Source organism: Eucyclogobius newberryi, unplaced genomic scaffold (genome assembly GCF_026437365.1).
Source record: "Eucyclogobius newberryi isolate DKJ021-1_F unplaced genomic scaffold, fEucNew1.0.hap1 SCAF_8, whole genome shotgun sequence".
Classification (NCBI taxonomy): Eukaryota; Metazoa; Chordata; class Actinopteri; order Gobiiformes; family Gobiidae; genus Eucyclogobius; species Eucyclogobius newberryi.
The window spans coordinates 14,495,263-14,509,462 of NW_027316500.1; the positions used below are offsets into that span (position 1 = coordinate 14,495,263).

The 14,200-nt window shown below is 39.5% G+C and overlaps 1 protein-coding gene across 1 annotated transcript in view; it reads left to right on the forward strand.

Annotated features, from left to right (window-relative positions):
* dst (dystonin) overlaps window positions 1-14,200 on the forward strand; it is an 85,460-nt gene that overhangs the window by 14,293 nt on the left and 56,967 nt on the right. The window contains exons 5-18 of the mRNA XM_072437346.1: window positions 1,430-1,491; window positions 3,094-3,183; window positions 4,461-4,559; window positions 5,286-5,363; window positions 6,175-6,267; window positions 10,511-10,677; window positions 10,753-10,865; window positions 10,975-11,081; window positions 11,303-11,422; window positions 11,572-11,667; window positions 11,765-11,892; window positions 13,058-13,151; window positions 13,342-13,947; window positions 14,050-14,178. Coding sequence (XP_072293447.1) covers window positions 1,430-1,491; window positions 3,094-3,183; window positions 4,461-4,559; window positions 5,286-5,363; window positions 6,175-6,267; window positions 10,511-10,677; window positions 10,753-10,865; window positions 10,975-11,081; window positions 11,303-11,422; window positions 11,572-11,667; window positions 11,765-11,892; window positions 13,058-13,151; window positions 13,342-13,947; window positions 14,050-14,178 — 1,982 coding nt within the window. The remainder of the gene's footprint in view (window positions 1-1,429; window positions 1,492-3,093; window positions 3,184-4,460; window positions 4,560-5,285; window positions 5,364-6,174; window positions 6,268-10,510; window positions 10,678-10,752; window positions 10,866-10,974; window positions 11,082-11,302; window positions 11,423-11,571; window positions 11,668-11,764; window positions 11,893-13,057; window positions 13,152-13,341; window positions 13,948-14,049; window positions 14,179-14,200) is intronic.

Here is a 14,200-nt window from a genome sequence, read left to right on the forward strand (position 1 = left end):
GTCACCCTGTCTCCATGGAGATGCTGCTGGAACGTTTCCTGTAATCTTCCGCAGTATGTTATTAAACTTATAGTAAGAAGGCTTTTCAGAGTTAACAAACGCATGTAGTTGAATGAATATATATAATATAAATTCTATTTAATAGAAGATATATGTGTTTAATGCTATATTTTGGAACATTTCAGGCAAAGCAGTAACATCTCCACAGATACAGTGAGGAGAATAAGTGTCTGAACACCCAGTGATTTTACTAGCTCTCCCACATATAAATTATGGAGGGGTCTGAAATGGTCATTGTAGGTGCATTTCCATTGTGAGAGACAAATGGATAATGGATGATGATTTTCCGTGATTTTTGAATAATTTATTTGTAAGTTATTGTTGCAAATAAGTATTTGAACACCTGCCAATCTCTCAAAGAGCTGTTGGTCTGCCTTTAAAAGTCCACCTCTACTCACTTGTTTGAGCTGGTTAGCTGCATAAACACACATGTCCACCTCACAATCAGACAGACTCTTAACTACTATGGGCAAGAGACATCAGAGACAAAATTGTAGACCCCCACAGGGCTGGAAAGGGCTAAGGGGCAAGTGGCAAGCAGCTTGGTGAAAAAAGATGACTCCATGCCAGATCTCACCTCGTTATCAATGATGATAAGAAGGATGAGGAATCAGGCCAGAACTACACGGAAGAAGCTGGTCAGTTACCTGAAGAGAGCTGCGGCCACAGTTATTATTGGTAAAACAGTAGGCTGGCGTGGTTTAAAGGAGTCATGGGAGAAACTAGTGTAGTTAGATGAGACAAAAATAGAACTTTTTGGTAGGTTCTGGAGTGGCCTAGCCAGCCTTAAAACCTAAATCCAATGGAAAATCTTTGGAGAGAGCTGAAGCTTGAAAACCTGAAACCCGGCCAAAGTCCCTGCTGCAGTGTGTTCAAACCTGGTCAAGAACTACAGGAAATGTTTGACCTCTGTAATTGTAAACAAAGGCTTCTGTACCAAACATTTGTATTGATTTTCTTAGGTGTTCAAATAGTTATTTGTAACAATAACATACAAATAAATTATGAAAAAATTATTCGATGAGATTTCTTTTTAGATTGTCTCTCACAGTGGAAATGCACCTACGATGAAAATTTGGGAGAAAGGGAGAACTTGCAAAATCGAAGGGTGTTCAAATACTTATTTTCCTTGTTTTCCTTACTGTACACAAAGGGCCCCCAACAGAAAAGCTACGCAGTGCAACATTAACATGTTATAAAATAAGAAAGTTTCACTTCACATTACAAATGAAAATAATAATAATAATAAATCATTTTTCTATACGTATATTTCTGAATCAAAATATGAGCCTAGCAACGCAGTGTGTTTGGACGGTCTAATTGCATGTATTGTGTTTGAGATTTACTCCTCATTTTTCTTTTCCAACAGATGAAAGAGACCGAGTACAGAAGAAGACCTTCACAAAATGGATAAATCAACATCTGATGAAGGTATGATAACTATTGTTTTCACTAAAGGTTAGAGAAACTATGTCAAGGTTGTGTTGGCTGTGTTTATTTATTCAGTTACTGCACGCTGCATGGTGTGGATTGAAATATTACATTACCTACATAAACAGAACTAGGCATGCACTGCAGTATTTGCTTCTAAAACACTTAATTTTTCATGTTGGGTCTAGACTTGCTCAAATTGCTCGCTGTTATTATCAAAGCTGATTAGAAGTGATGTAGCATGACATGTCACACCCGCTGCAGCTACAAGTCCATTTGTGCCGAAGTGAATCTTATCAACGTTCATCTTTGTGAACAATTTGATGCAACATTTCAGCTGAAAGACAGGATACGGCTTGTACTTTAAAAAATGCAAGTGTAAATAAAACCATTAAACTTTTTAATTTAGTTATTCACTAGCATTACATGAAAAATATAACAAAAATGTACAATCACTTTAGTCTTTTGTGTTCATGATCTTTAAGATACAGTCAACTCTAAGTATCTTTCAGTTCAAGAAGAGCGATACATTTCAGACATAACATTGAGAGTGGTTACAAACCCTTAAAAGAAATACAAAACTTAGCAGCAACCCCGAAAAATTTGTAATTTTGGAACAATCTCAGCAATAAACAAATGTTACTGTGTAATTTTCCTCTGGCCATTGTTGACTAAATACATTTTTGTTCACCTTGTGCAGCCTCTAGTCAACTAAAGGGGGCGTAGATAGTGATAGTTTAATGTGTAAAATGTGTATATTATCAATAATTACTATAATATTTTCTTACTTTAGTGATGCTGATGTCCAAATCATCTGACAAAAACATTGTTAAGTCTGTAAATGTTCCTACAAAGCACACTTTTACATTAAAAGGCTTTTACATAATAACAAACAATAAAAATAAAATCAAACATGGAATAAACAAAGACAAAACAGGGCGGGACGAGAGAATACCAATAAAATGAAAACAATTGATAATAAAGTTTAATAAAATGTGCTTTGCCTCATTGCTTACGTCAGTACCAAAGATGCCTTAGATCTTTTTCAAAACCATAGTACAATAAATCGAATTTTCCTGAGAAACTGTAAAGATCTTGACGTATTTGAAGGTGCTGAGTAATAGTTGCTATGTGCCCGCCTGACCCAATAACACGAGGGCACAGGTCTATTTTGGGCCCACAGCTGCGGCGTCTCTCTGGCATTACAGCGAGAGAGCCTTGTGCGAAAGCAGGTCAATGAGAGAGGACAGTGATTTTAGAGGTGCTGTGTGGGACATGAGGCCGGTCCACAGACACAGTGGGTCACGACAAATGTCTGCTCAAGTGCGCTCAGACAAGGTGTCATGTGATCACCTCGCTCCAGTGACCTCTGACACATAACATGCATCTCAAATTTAGAAGTCATTTATGAAAGGTGCTTACCATAATACATTTGTCCACGCTGCATCATATAAGGGACATTTAAACTTGTTCAAGCACTTTGAATTGCCTTGTGTATGAAATGTGCTCTACAAATAAACTTGCCTTGCCTAGCCTTTTAACGTAATTGCAGTAGCATATTTTCTACTCCTCAGACTAAAATTGCCGTTTGTGTTTTTTTAGGTCCGAAAGCACATAAATGACCTTTACGAAGACCTGCGAGATGGACATAACCTGATCTCACTGCTGGAGGTCTTGTCTGGAGACACACTGGTGAGTTAGTCTTCTTTAGTATCAGATGAGACGTACATTTGTTCATTTGTTCATATCATATTTTAGAGTGCATATTTGAAATTAAACAACACTAAAAATAATTCCATCTTTTCAAGGCTCAGGCTCACAAATCTAACTTAGGCCGCAGTTATTTTATTACTTGGTTTACGGATTTTTAAATGAAATATATTGAACAGACGGGCGAAATATAAATATAAATATAATTTCAATTTCAATAGATTTTTTCTTCCGGGTTTAAATCTACGCTAAATCTACGTTTTTTGCATTGGTAGAACTCACGCTTCTAAGATGCCCTCCCGTGGCCGCGCGCAGGGTCTATCACAGACTCTCGCAGAAAAAATTGCTTCACGCGCTCTTATCTTTTGACTTAATACCGCTTTTTATATTTCATTTAATGCTATTTTGCCTTGTCGGTGGTACTTTATAAAAAAATTTTTATAAGAATTTATTTTATTTATATTGTAGAAATCAATAATCTAAGTGTGGCAGATCCGTAAACCAAGTAATAAAATAACTGTGGCCTTACTAAGGAATACAAACAGCTATAACTTAAGTATCATTGCTTAGGCCAGGGGTTCCCAAACCTTTCAAACCAAGACCCCCAAATTTGCCATGTAATTGACCAACCCGGACCCCCACGGCAAAATAAAATCATGCTTGTAATAATTTCAATGGTACATGTTATGATTTAAAATCAGGTTCAATATTATTTATGTGAGTACATGGTTTATTGTGTGATTGGAACTGCTTTTTAATATACATTTTTACATACATTTATTTATTTTTTTTTTATTTTTTTAACAGTCTGATAAATGTTTAAATATAACATTGGGTCCAATTTGGGGCAGGTATGATTTTTTAACTGTTTTGCACACACGAGCGCTTCAGTAACGCTCCACTACTGTTTTGTTCTGACGTTACTCTTCATGTCTTCAGTCAGTTTACAGTAACATCATGCACACTCCCGATCTGTCAGCTGTAGTTTTTCTTCTCAGTTTTGTATTGCATAATGCTGCATTTAGAGGGACACATACAACTGCATGTACTCCTGAAGATCCAATCCCTGCTGTTCCCTCCCCCACTGTAACTAACCTCCATCGTCTTCATAGCTGTCTCTTCCTGTCTCTATCACGCTCTCCTCCTCCTCTTCTCCTTCATTACGTTGTTTTTTGTTCTCTCCATTGTCTGACTTCCTTTGATTTTCCCATTGTCTATCCATATCTCCCTCTTCCCCATGTTTTCCTTATGATGATAAGCCAAGGGAGCGTGATTTTCTGAAGACGTTGCGGTTGGTGAGTGGGACAGAAGCATGTGCGGTTGAGCAGCATGGAGACACTGTGGATGATGATAAGGTGGTACGTGTGGCACCCTCCACACCCCAAAACTAATACACTGCCTGCAGTGCTTACATAATGGGACACACGTCTGGTTCAGGGTAGTGTAGTATCCTAAACAACATATTGATTATGATTTTGGGTCTTTGAGTTTCAGCTTTTATTTTTACTCAAGCTGTTATTTAAAAAAACACACACAGAGAAGGCAGAACATTTTAAGATGAAAACAGTTTCTGGATTCTGTCTGTACAGGCTCATGACTTGCCCGCTGAGTCATCTGTGCTAAGATTGCTTCAAATGTTTGTTTCACATCTGATCATTTTGGACATTTCATTATTCATCAAATCTAAACAAGACTAGGTGCTTTGAATGAATATGTTTAAGTTGCTGTGCATTGAAGTAGAACATAGTCATTCATTTTCAGCTCTGTGATGGCTAATGCAGCTATAGCAAACTGCTGCGGCTTGGCCTGGTTAGTTTATTCATACGACATCTCATCGCGCTTTACATGACATCACATTATTATTATTTAATATTCACCCTAAATTATCAATCAATTATTAATTGAATGAATATTTTGCAGAGGTTAAATATAACTCCACCTGTGTTCACTAGCTTATATGTTTGAATCTAACTTTACAGGTCACTGGGTAAGACTTTGTGAGCATGTCCAAAATCCTATTAACCATTTACTGCTCCATCTGAAAGACCCAGGATTCCTGAACTTGACCCTGCTTCTGTCCACAGCCTCGAGAACGAGGGAGGATGCGCTTCCACAAACTCCAGAATGTACAAATTGCACTGGATTATTTAAAGAGGCGGCAGGTGAGTGGTTCCACAATGACGTGTATTGATAACGGCTACAATCCGGCGTGTTTAGAGCATCTATATCATGTATGTTCATTAACATGTAGTGTCAACACAAAATAAACACAATCATAATAAGTGTATTATTGCACTTCACATCAAAACTATGCAGTGTCCAGTTTGGGTATTGTTGTTTTCTACGACGATGACAATAAAACATCTTGAATATTGAATAAATTCCCAGGTACAGTATATATACTGTACGTGAAGCTTTTCCTAACCTAAATCCCAGTTGTACTGGTTTGGAAGCGCTGTCCCCTCCCCCACCCCGGGGGAGGCTTGATAAGGACGGGTGGCACTGCAGCCAGATGTGACGTAACAGGCCAAGACAAAGGGCTCTCATAGAAACACATGAGCTGCACTTTTATTAAGCATTGGGCATTGCTTGTTGTGAGCATATATGTATTATAATTATTATTATCAATATGGTTTAGAATTACGCTGTGAATAAATGTTCACTAATTATCATTTGTTACAATTGGGTCAACAATAAATGATCTAATTCAACATCAGACATCTTAATTATGACTGAAAATATGATTTATGTACTAGCAGCGCTTTTAAATGCTTAAAATGATCCATGGACAGCATTGGATCCTAATCATTCTTATTGTTACAATGTCTAGAATATCTATTGCTCCATCTTGTGGTTAACATTGGAAATGAGCAATCATATTTACTTTTTATCTACATTTTTTGCAATACTCCTGCAGTGTTTCTTTGCCACACAATTATTAGTGTGTTCTAATGAAATGCTTTTATTTTTCAGGTCAAGCTTGTAAATATAAGAAATGATGACATTACCGACGGTAACCCCAAACTGACACTGGGGTTAATATGGACCATAATTCTGCACTTTCAGGTGAGAACAGCTCGTCTTCATCATTATTGTTTTTACAGCTTGAGCCTTTAGTCTGGCCTTGAAATATTCAGTACAAATATCTTATATTCAACCCTAACCGTTCTTTACATTTTTATACGCTATGTTTTGGCTGTGCAAGCTGCTGGTTTGTTGTGTTCTGTTGAAGTTATATTTACGTGTCTGTCAAGTTGGGTTCTTAATGGAGTTTCTACTTTTAGCCACAAGGGGTCAAAGCTGTACCACAAGTGACATAAGTGCATGAATGATGTAATGGGTTTAATCACATAATTTCACATAACACAAATGTTTGAATTAAAAGATGACATTATATAAAATGTTTTGGCTGCTTAGGTTTTACATTTATTTTCAGATTTTGTGTTTTGGACAGATGTGAACACAATACACTGATTTATGGAACATTTAATAGGAAGCAGCAAAATAAATTTCAGATTTGTTTATATCTCAATGCTTATAGGAGACCTAATTTAAGTGAGATTGTCCTGATTAAAGAATACATACCATAATTCCATATGGCCTCTGCTCTCTCCTTCTCTATTCTCTCCTCTCTCTTTCTCTCTCTCCTTCTCTTTTTTTTAACATTAAAGCTTAAAACACGTACTTTTAAGTCGTACAACTACAGTCGGTGGCAGTAAATGCACCTTGAGAGGGAGTTCTATGAGTAATGCTACATATATTTGGCTCACTGCTGACTGTGATATAATAATGAATGTCAGATGGATAATATAATCCAGCCTGGACTGGGACGCTGACAGGTAGCGTTGGTGCACACCTGCTGCATCTGTCTCACGCAAACCCTGCTGCTCTTATTGGGCCGCACTGGGCCTGTTCGATCATGACATTAGGAGGAGAGGCCCAGCAGCACAAATATTCTGGCGTGTCCACGTTAGCTTTTTATTAAAGCAGATCTGCCCTGACAGCAGGCTGAAGTTATTATGTTACCTGCTTTAACTGTGCCTTAGGTGGTGAGAAAGACTAGCACAGTTCAATCAGAGGACACACTGCATTTTACTTGGCTTTAGGCACCTTTTCTTACTAACAGTAGTCCAGTGGGTGCTTGTGTTATTAAATTACCTTTCAAATGGAGCAGGCAATATTGTCAACATTGCATTTGTTGCGTGGGACCACTGGTTGCTCTTAGCAGTTGTATTTTGTTGACAGTGGTGTGTTTGCTTTTGGGTTGTTGCCAATTTCATGAAACTCAGAAACATAACAAATATGTGTGTCTTAATTTGAATAATTATGTGGATCTAGAGTAGAACTGTACAAACTTGGATGTGGCCTGAAGCATGTTTTCTTAGTAAACTCACTTGATTTTATAATCATCTGGATCCTGTTTAACTTAGATGTTATCTTTGACCCTGGCAGTATCAGTCCAAAGTCACTGCGGTGTCATTTGTTTTCTGTCATTGTGACCTTTAGAAAACAATTAGAGGACACATTTTCAGCTTTCAACAGGTCACAAACACACTTTTTTTTTTAAACAAAATAATCAAAAACAATATACTTAGGGAAATAGTAATCAAACCCATTATCCCCTTATCACAGTAATTATGAATAATCTGTCTATTATCTTATCTAATGCAATGGACCTTTAATGGGGCCATGCCATCCATTTTAATTGTTGTGTCTAAGGGAAGTTCACACTTGAAAACATTAAAACTTGGACTTGGACTTAAACTGAACAGGACCCTGTTTAAACCAGGACTAGAAACAGGACCAAACCAAAGTCTACATCAGGACTAAACTAGGTTGACGTCAGGGCCAAACCTAAAGTCTTAGTCTAAATCTCCTATTGTATTCAGCTTGAATAATACAGTGAATAAGCAAATTCAAAGCATTTCTCTGCAGCGCTTGGATTCACCACAGCTGTTGATCTAAGCTTTTGTGCCCGGTTGGGCCAGTGTCTGGACTGTATAAGCCATTTAGTTTTTTTTTTTTAACAGTATAAATGCAGTGGACAGCCCAGACCCCAGTTTACACTTGCCCTCCCCTCACCCTCTGCTTTGACTGTGTTGTTGCTGCCCATATTTACATTGCAGACGAGCCAGTCCCAAACAGGTCTGTGCACAAGCCTTTGTCATTCCTTCTCAGCTGTGAACTGTGAGCACGTGGGCTATGACAGCTTATACATTTATGGTGTCTGTGCTGGATTAGCAAAGTGGAGAAAGGTTCCAAAGGTCAGAAAGGATTCCGGTGTAAGGAGAGAACTAAGTGAGCGATTGACGAGCGTGTGAACGAGAGAAGGCTGTGACTCTGAAGGAGAAGTCAACTCTACTTCTGAGTGAGGTTTATGCCTACGACCGCGTCAAAGGCTTTTGTCACAGTGCCAGCTGACTGTGAACATGGCAACCTATCTTTGGGATAAAGGTTCTTCTGATAAACTATGGCTCAGTGGATATTAGCCTCAATCCACGTGTTCACGAAGAAGGACGAGAGCTTGGACAACTATGGGAAATGTATGTGGTTGCGTGCGTGTGCCAAAAGAAGAGTCTTATGTCGACCCCAGAAAAGCTCCACTCAGCCCTAAATCCAAGGACTTGAAAGGGCGGCGTTACTTCCAGAGGAAAAAGAGAAAATCTGAAGACTTTGCTACAGTGGACTCTCCCAGGAGGGCAGTAAGTGACACTTGCACTAATGGAGATATCAGTAATAGTGTCAGACCTCAGGATTTTAGTGAAGAGAGCTCTGTGGAGATCTGTGCTGAGCTGGAGAAGGCATCAGAGGTCAACAAGGCTGTGTCGCGGCAGGACAGCATCAGAAGGGACGTCTGGACCGGAGAGGTACCAGTTATAATCAATAGAAATCCACCTGTAATCCAGACAATAGACACCAAATCTAAAAAGGCTCCTCTGGCCAAAGCTGAAGATGTTGGTGAAGATGAAAGTGACGATGAAAGTCAAGATGAAGGTTCCAGATCAAGTGCTGAAGGAAAGATCCATCGTGTTAACAGGAGTTTCACACAGCGCTCGGCCAAAGACAGTCTGCTGGTGAAGAAACTCCTGCAGCGCCAGCTCCGGAGGGCCGTGAGCTTTGGGGCGGTGGAGCACATGTTACGCACTCAGGGGGGCCACCACGGAGCGGGCACCGAGGACACGTTCGCCAAAATTATATGTGGCTCTCAAGTGCACCGGAGGAGGAGGCACAGGGCCCGCACCTGCTCCGCTATCATAGAGCCAACCTTATCTGCTGCCAAGTGTATCACTATCACCACTCAGGCCGAGGTAAAGCATGTTACTCATATTCAAACACAGCACAGGCTTGACTCATTGTGGAGGTGGTTAGTAACTGTGTCATGGCAGAGGTTGAATTAAATAAAAGCTGCAAAAAATGGTGTAGCTCTTGGGCATGTTGATGTTTAGGGCTTGTTGTCATTACTGTTTTGATTGTCTTATCTCGTGTTTAGGCTCGTTTTAATGTGCGTTTGTGACATGCAATGCACAAGTGGTGAAAACTGTGCAGACCAGCTGATTGTTGTCTTAATGTGTGTCTGGTTGTTATGTGAAATGTGACCTGCAGCACTGAGAGCCCAACACACATTTTTGGGACACATTTTCCTTTTTCGGGACAGTAAAGTTGATCTTCACCTAACTTAAGTAGAATGATACAAAAGAAAATAATAGCTGTGAGGGAAATGTTATTGTTGACTTTATTTTAGCAGGAAATTGATTTGAAAAGTCATGTTTCATGTTCAGTCATTTGCAAGAGGGAGGGAGAGAGTTTTGATGTTTGACGCAAAAAGGTGGATTTGAGTTGTGCATGTCAAGCTTCCTCCCACGCTGGTCCAAACTATGTGTGGATTGTGGATTAGGTTAATTTGCATAGTGATAACGTGTCAAGACTGAGGTTGTGATGTGTAAGTGGCGTCAGTTTGTCATCATTGATTAAAAAATAATACTATAATTTATGGTGAATGTAATGTATATTGAGCCTTCTAAAATGAAACAAATACTACATTTACTACATTTAATCTGGCTGCAAACGGATGATATTTTTTTTTTGAGGCAAAGCACAGACTCGTTAGCACTCTATTTCAGATCAGTTTGTGTTGTTCAGGGCCTTTGCAGGTTTTATTTCTTGAAACTTGCCCTAATAGACCTCAAAGTAATCCGCAATATGTCTTAATACTAGATTCTTCACCGCATACATGACTTTACAATAATAGCTTATCGAGGTACAGAGGTTTGCTGGTAATAACAGAATCACGTCTTCTCTTCTCGTAAAGATCTCGGAGATCCATGTGACAGGGGAGTCCGAAGACATGACAGCCAAGGAGCGTCTTCTGTTCTGGTCCAAGCAGATGACGGAGGGCTACGTGGGCGTACGATGTGATAACTTCACAACCTCCTGGAGGGACGGGAGACTATTTAATGCTATTATTCATAAATACAGGTAACAGAAATAAACAAACATTAAATAAACATGATACTGGCTTGTTTTAGTTATTCTTTCTCATTCTTTTTCCAGGCCAGACCTTGTTGATATGAGCCATGTATCAGCACAGACCAACCGATCAAATTTAGAGCAAGCATTTTGTGTAGCAGAGCAGCTAGGAGTGGCCAGACTGTTAGACCCTGAAGGTAAGTTCTTAAGCTGTTCATTGGTTCATCCAGCGACACTCCTTCTAAACTAGTCCACATTTTATTGTACAGCTTATTGGCATGTGTTTTTGTTCTTTTTACCCTAAAGATATGGACGTCCAGTCTCCTGATGAGAAGTCAGTCCTCACCTATGTGTCCACTTTGTACGATGCCTTTCCTAAAGTCCCTGATGGTGTCGATGGTGTCAGCCCTAATGTAAGTGACTGGTTAAACTGGATTCATGTTAGGAGACTGTGCATTGCAAACCAACAGGAGACCAGCACAACATCACAATCAATTAGTAATTTGAGTGATTTTTCCATTACATCCTATTGTTGTTTATATTGTGTGTTTTGTTGTTGATTTTGATATTTGTTTGTTGATCTGTTGTTTATGAGATCAACGTTGAATAACGTTTGTATTGTCTTTTTATTCAGGATGTCGACATAAAATGGATTGAATATCAGAACATGATTAAATACCTCAGCCAATGGATCAAACACAATGTGGCAATAATGAACGACAGAGCATTCCCCAGCAGTCCTGCTGAACTTAAAGTAAGCAACTTAATGCAAATAGATTTGAGAGAGTAGGCGCTTTTATTGGCTGGAAATCAGTGTCTCACATACATTTTACATTCTTTCTGCAAAATTCTGATTTATATAATCTTTATATACTTTTTTATTAACCTGTATTTTCTTCATAGGCACTTTATTCACAATATCTTCAGTTTAAGGACAATGAAATCCCCATAAAAGAGATAGAGAAGACAAAGATACAAAACTTCTATCAAATGCTTGAGGTGAAGCCACTGTTTCTTTCATCACTGCATACAGTATTTAGTTTTGGGGGCACTAGTGATCTAAAAACTTTTCTTGTACATTTATTTTTGGGGACAGGTGTGGATAGAATTTGGACGTATCCAGTTACCTCCAGGGCATCACCCCAACGATATTGAAAAGGAATGGGGCAAATTAATCGTTGCCATGCTGGAGAGAGAGAAGAGCTTGAGGCCTGAGCTGGAGAGGTTTGTACAGTGAAAGTACACGGTGGAAGCTTTTCTACTGATGTGAATGTAATCCGAACGCATGTACGTGACTGCTAATTATACTAGCTTTATAATGATAATGATAGTTGGTCACACAAAACCATTGTAGAGTGAATGGTGGTTTTAAAGAGTGTAAGTTGATCTTCGGGATGTGTGTAAAAAAAAAGAAGCTTAATGCTGCATGAATCAGCAGGTATGATTTCAAGTAGACCGTGTACCCACAAGTCACACTGCACTCTAGCTAATGTCTCCATTGAGACCTAATACAAATGAGATTTAAAGATCACTTTCATTTGACCTGCATTTCCCTGCACAGTAAATTTGGTACTTTCCGTGCTTTGGTTTAAAGTTTTGAGTTGAAGAAGTCTTCACCTTTGCAACAGTTTTTTTTTTTCTTGCAAGTTCTTTTCTTTTCTTGGTAGCTTGTCTTGTAACTTTTTTATTTTATATTTATTTTATATTTCCCTGGCTGTCAACTGAAACTAGTCTGCAGACTGGTGTGCAGGGATTTCACACTTATCCATTAATACACACCAAAAGACCACTGCTTTATGACCTCTTTATACAATGACCAGGCTGAAAAAAGATGTATGTTGTTTTTTCGGAACTTTACCAGTAATATACGATTGGAAATGTTCACGTCCACATTGTTTTCATGAAATCCCGAGAAGACTGGCAGTTCAGTTGTAACTCACCTCTCATTCCTGATGAAGGTGTACTGTCTAAGCCTGCCATTGTAATTCTCATCCCCCAAGGGTCACATATTTTTCTGGGAGGGATTCTGCTCCTGCCGATGGTTTCTTCACCTGCCGCTGACACTATAAAAATCAGTCCGCGCTCAGTCAGAGGGATAGGCTGTAGAAGGACGATAACGATGGAGGAGCTGACTGTGGATATTTTGAAGTAGCAGAGAGCCATAATGGATAACATGGCATTTTTGAGCAGTCTGTCTTCTGTTAGCAACGGTAGTTTTAACAGTATATGCTCCAATGACGCTCTCCACTCGCTGTCCGAACCTTTGCAAATTAACAGCTCGGTCTTTCTCAACAACAATATTGCTTATGGATCTCGGTAAGGTTGTGTACCGTTCATGTGACAATAACAGCGAATACCCAATTTCACTGGATATTGTTTCTATTAATAGGCTCGAGATGTTGCAGCAAATCGCCAACAGGATCCAGCGAGATTGTGTCAATGGAGAGGAGCGGCTGTCTGTGGCCAAAGCTGCTCTACAGTCGGTAAGTGATGTGCTGAATCATCGTATTCATCCATCTCTGAAATATCATATATACACAGAAATATTTAGAATTTTAAAGGTATAGTCATTTTAGATATTTCTAATACTTTGTAAAGATTACGAATTGTACATTTCTTCTTAACTAAACTAGAACAGCTTCTCTTTTATGAATAATTTTGTTTTTCTCATAGGATGTAAAACGTCTTGAGTCCGGTATACAATTCTTAAACGAATCTGAGGTGGCAGGCTATCTTTTGGAGTGTGAGAACATCCTCCGACAACAAGTGGTGGACATCCAAATCCTTCTAGATGGAAAGTTTCCCTTCGCAGATCAGCTCGTTCAGAGAGTCTCGAAGCTCCGTGACGACCTGCTGGTCCTGAGAGCCGAGTGTTCGTCTGTGTACAGCAAGGGCCACACCTTAACCAGCGAGCAGGCCAAGATGATGATTTCGGGCATCACACAAAGTCTAAATGCAGGCTTTTCTCCAAATATACCGTCCCCAGCGATGGCTTCTGGGGGACTGGTCACTCCTGGATCCCCGTACTCCTCCAGCCTTAATCCGTGTCTTTCCCCGGCCTTCCCACCTATCTTAAGCCCAGGTCTGCAGTCCCCCTCGGTCCAGACCTTTATGACTGGTGGAGGTGGCAGTATGGACACAGATGGTTTCAGGCATGTCAAACAGATGCAGATACGAAAGCCTTTGTTGAAATCAGCACTGGCCGATCCGAGCATGTCAGAGGACGAGGTCAACATGAAGTATGTCCAAGACCTGCTGACCTGGGTGGAGGAGATGCAGGTCAGACCCATGTTTGAGAGTTAATTGTTCAGTCCTGGGAATGATACATTTCCCCTAAAATTAACAATATGCTTACCTTTTTGCCTGTTTTTTGCTCAATAGGTGCAGTTGGATCGAGCGGAGTGGGGGTCTGATTTGCCCAGTGTGGAGCTGTCCTTAGATAACCACAAGAGCATACACAGGGCCATAGATGAATTTCAAACGAGTTTTAAAGAAGCCAAACTTGGTGAAGTAAGTGAAGAAATGTATGTTT